The sequence below is a fragment of the Merops nubicus genome, unplaced genomic scaffold, assembly GCF_000691845.1.
Source record: "Merops nubicus isolate BGI_N331 unplaced genomic scaffold, ASM69184v1 scaffold35502, whole genome shotgun sequence".
Lineage (NCBI taxonomy): Eukaryota > Metazoa > Chordata > Aves > Coraciiformes > Meropidae > Merops > Merops nubicus.
In genome coordinates, this window is record NW_008592430.1 from 5394 (window position 1) to 7976 (window position 2583).

The window sequence follows — 2583 nt, forward strand, 5'->3', positions numbered from 1 at the left end:
TGATATGATCCCCAGAGGTCCCTCCCAACCCCACCACGCTGGGATCCTGTGCCACCCTGTGATCAAATCCCAGCTCAGCGTGGTGTCTGTGCCCTCTCCACCCCCTCACTCCTCACCTGGAACATCTCGTTGATCCCCTCTCCAGTCTGGGCCGAGGTCTCGAAGTAGAGGAACCCGCGGCTCTCCGCCCACAGCCGCCCCTCGCTCTCGTCCACGCTGCGCAGCTTGGTGCTGTCGATCTGGGGGCAGAGCCCAGAGGGCACCTGTGCCCTGCTGCAGCCCCTGGGGCACACAGCCCCAAGGCCGAGGGGCCCCAGCAAGGAAGGGGCCTGCCTGGGTGGAGAGCATGGCCAGGAAGCCAGCGATGTCCCTCACCCCACAGCTCCACAGCTTGGGAACCCCTCCAGGGGTGGGGACTCCACCACTGCCCTGGGCAGCCTGGCACAGCCCTGGGCAACCCTCCAGGGCAAGAAATTGTTCCTCAGGGACAACTGAAACCTCCCCTGGGGCAACTTGAGGCCCTTTCCTCTTGTCCTGTTGTCCCTTGGGAGCAGAGCCCGACCCCCCCCTGGCTCCAGGCTCCTGTCAGGAGCTGTGCAGAGCCAGAAGGTCTCCCCTGAGCCTCCTTTGCTCCAGGCTCAGCACCCCCAGCTCCCTCAGCTGCTCCTCCCCACACTTGGGCTCTAGACCCTTCCCCAGCAGCCTCGTTGCCCTTCCCTGGCCACACTCCACCACTCCTTTCCCTTCCCAACACCTTGGACTCAGGCTGGGAACACAAGGAGCCCTGAGGTCTGGAGATCAGGACCCCCCCAGGTCCTCACCTTGTTGGCACAGACCACGAAGACCACGTTGTCCATGTTGCCATGGGGGCCCAGCTCCTGCTTCATCTCAGCCAGCCAGGCCTCCAGGGCCTCAAAGGATTCCTTCTGCCCCACGTCGTAGACCAGGAGGACCCCCTGGGTGTCCTTGTAGAACTCATTCCTCACCTGTGGGGACAAAGGCAGCAGCACTGAGCTCAGCCAGAGCCAGGCTGGGAGCACAGGGTCTGGCAGCTCTGGGGGTCACCACTCCCTGAGGATCACAGAATGATCTAGCTTAGAAAAACACCTTTAAGATCATCCAGTCCAACCTGGTTATCTGTTTGATTCTGGGATAAAAAAACTCATCTCCACACAAAGAGATCCACAGCAGAAGGTCAGATGGGGGAACCCACCCCCATTTCTCCAGGGGAGTGATGGATTCCTCAACACTGGAGAACTTGAACTGGGCCAATGTCCAGCCCATGGTTTTGCTAATTATTTGTATAGCAAATAACTCTGGAATGGACTATTTCACTTGGAAGGGACAGACCACAGTCATATAGTGCCACAGCAAGTGTCTCACAGCACTGTGGTCGTGGAGGAGGACACCAACATGCTGCAAACTCCCAAGGAAAGCTCCAGAGAGCTCCCAGTTGAGTCAGCAGACCCTCAGGATGAGCAGATTGATAAGCACAAGGAGCCACTTGGAAACAGGGCAACGTGTGTGTTACCTTCTAACAGCCAAACTTTCCAGCTGTGGTTTACAATCAGGTCTTTGGGGGGTTCTTTCAAACAGGATCCCAGCGTGGTGGGGTTGGGAGTGACCTCTGGGGATCATCTCATCCCACCCCTGCTCCAGCAGCTCACCCCCAGCAGGGTGCCCAGGGGCACAGCCAGGAGGGTTTGGGATCTCTCCAGAGCAGGAGACTCCACAGCCTCTCTGGGCAGCCTGGGCCAGGCTCTGCCACCCTCCCAGCAGAGAAGTTTCTCCTCCTGCTCAGGTGGCACCTCCTGGGTTCCAGTTGGTGCCCGTTGCCCCTTGTCCTGTCCCTGGCACCACTGAGCAGAGTCTGGCCCCAGCCTCTTGCCCCCCGGGGCCCTTTAGCTCTTGCTCAGCACTGCTCAGATCCCCTCTGAGGCTTCTCTGCTCCAGCTCAGCACCCCCAGGGCTCTCAGACTCTGTGGTCATTTGGTCCCTTCCTTCTTTGCATCTCTCTCACTGCCCAGGATCCAGCACAGATGGTCAGGTGGATCCATGAGGCAGTGGAAGCTCCTCAGAAATGTATATTCAAGTTTTCCACCCCAAACCTCAATTTTGGGCAGAGCTGCTGGGTGCTGAAGGCTTCTGAGATGGGCTGCCCAGAGCCAGGTCTGCCTTACCTCATAGAATAAAGGGTGTCCTGCCATGTCAAAGATGTTCACCTTGATCTCTCTGTCTCTGATCTGCACTCTGAAAGAGAAGGGAGAAGTGCTGGAGAAGGCTCCTGCTCAGCCCCTGCCCTGGCTCTGTCCCTGCAGGGACAACCCTTCTCTCTGCCAGCCCCCTGCAGAGATAAAGCTGGATGACCTGGGACAGAAAAATCCAGTATCAGGTTCAGGGTGCTGGGGTGTCATGGCCAGAAGATGCCTCTTCTCCCAAGGAACCAGGGAGAGGGTGAGGGGCAATGGGCTGAAGAAAATTTTGTTTGTATCTGAGGCAGAATTTCTCTCCTGTCAGAGTGGTGAGGCCTTGGCCCAGGCTGCCCAGGGAGGGGATGGAGTCCCCAGCCCTGGAGGGGTCCAA

At 58.5% G+C, this 2583-nt stretch overlaps 1 protein-coding gene across 1 annotated transcript in view; it reads right to left on the reverse strand.

Moving 5' to 3' along the window:
* Positions 1 to 2250, reverse strand: part of DNAJC27 (DnaJ (Hsp40) homolog, subfamily C, member 27) — a gene marked incomplete at its 5' end in the record, with an annotated part of 5396 nt that extends 3146 nt beyond the window's left edge. Inside the window, 3 exons of the mRNA XM_008935132.1 lie at positions 117 to 239; positions 822 to 986; positions 2181 to 2250. Coding sequence (XP_008933380.1) covers positions 117 to 239; positions 822 to 986; positions 2181 to 2250 — 358 coding nt within the window. The remainder of the gene's footprint in view (positions 1 to 116; positions 240 to 821; positions 987 to 2180) is intronic.
* Positions 2251 to 2583: the final 333 nt, after the last annotated feature.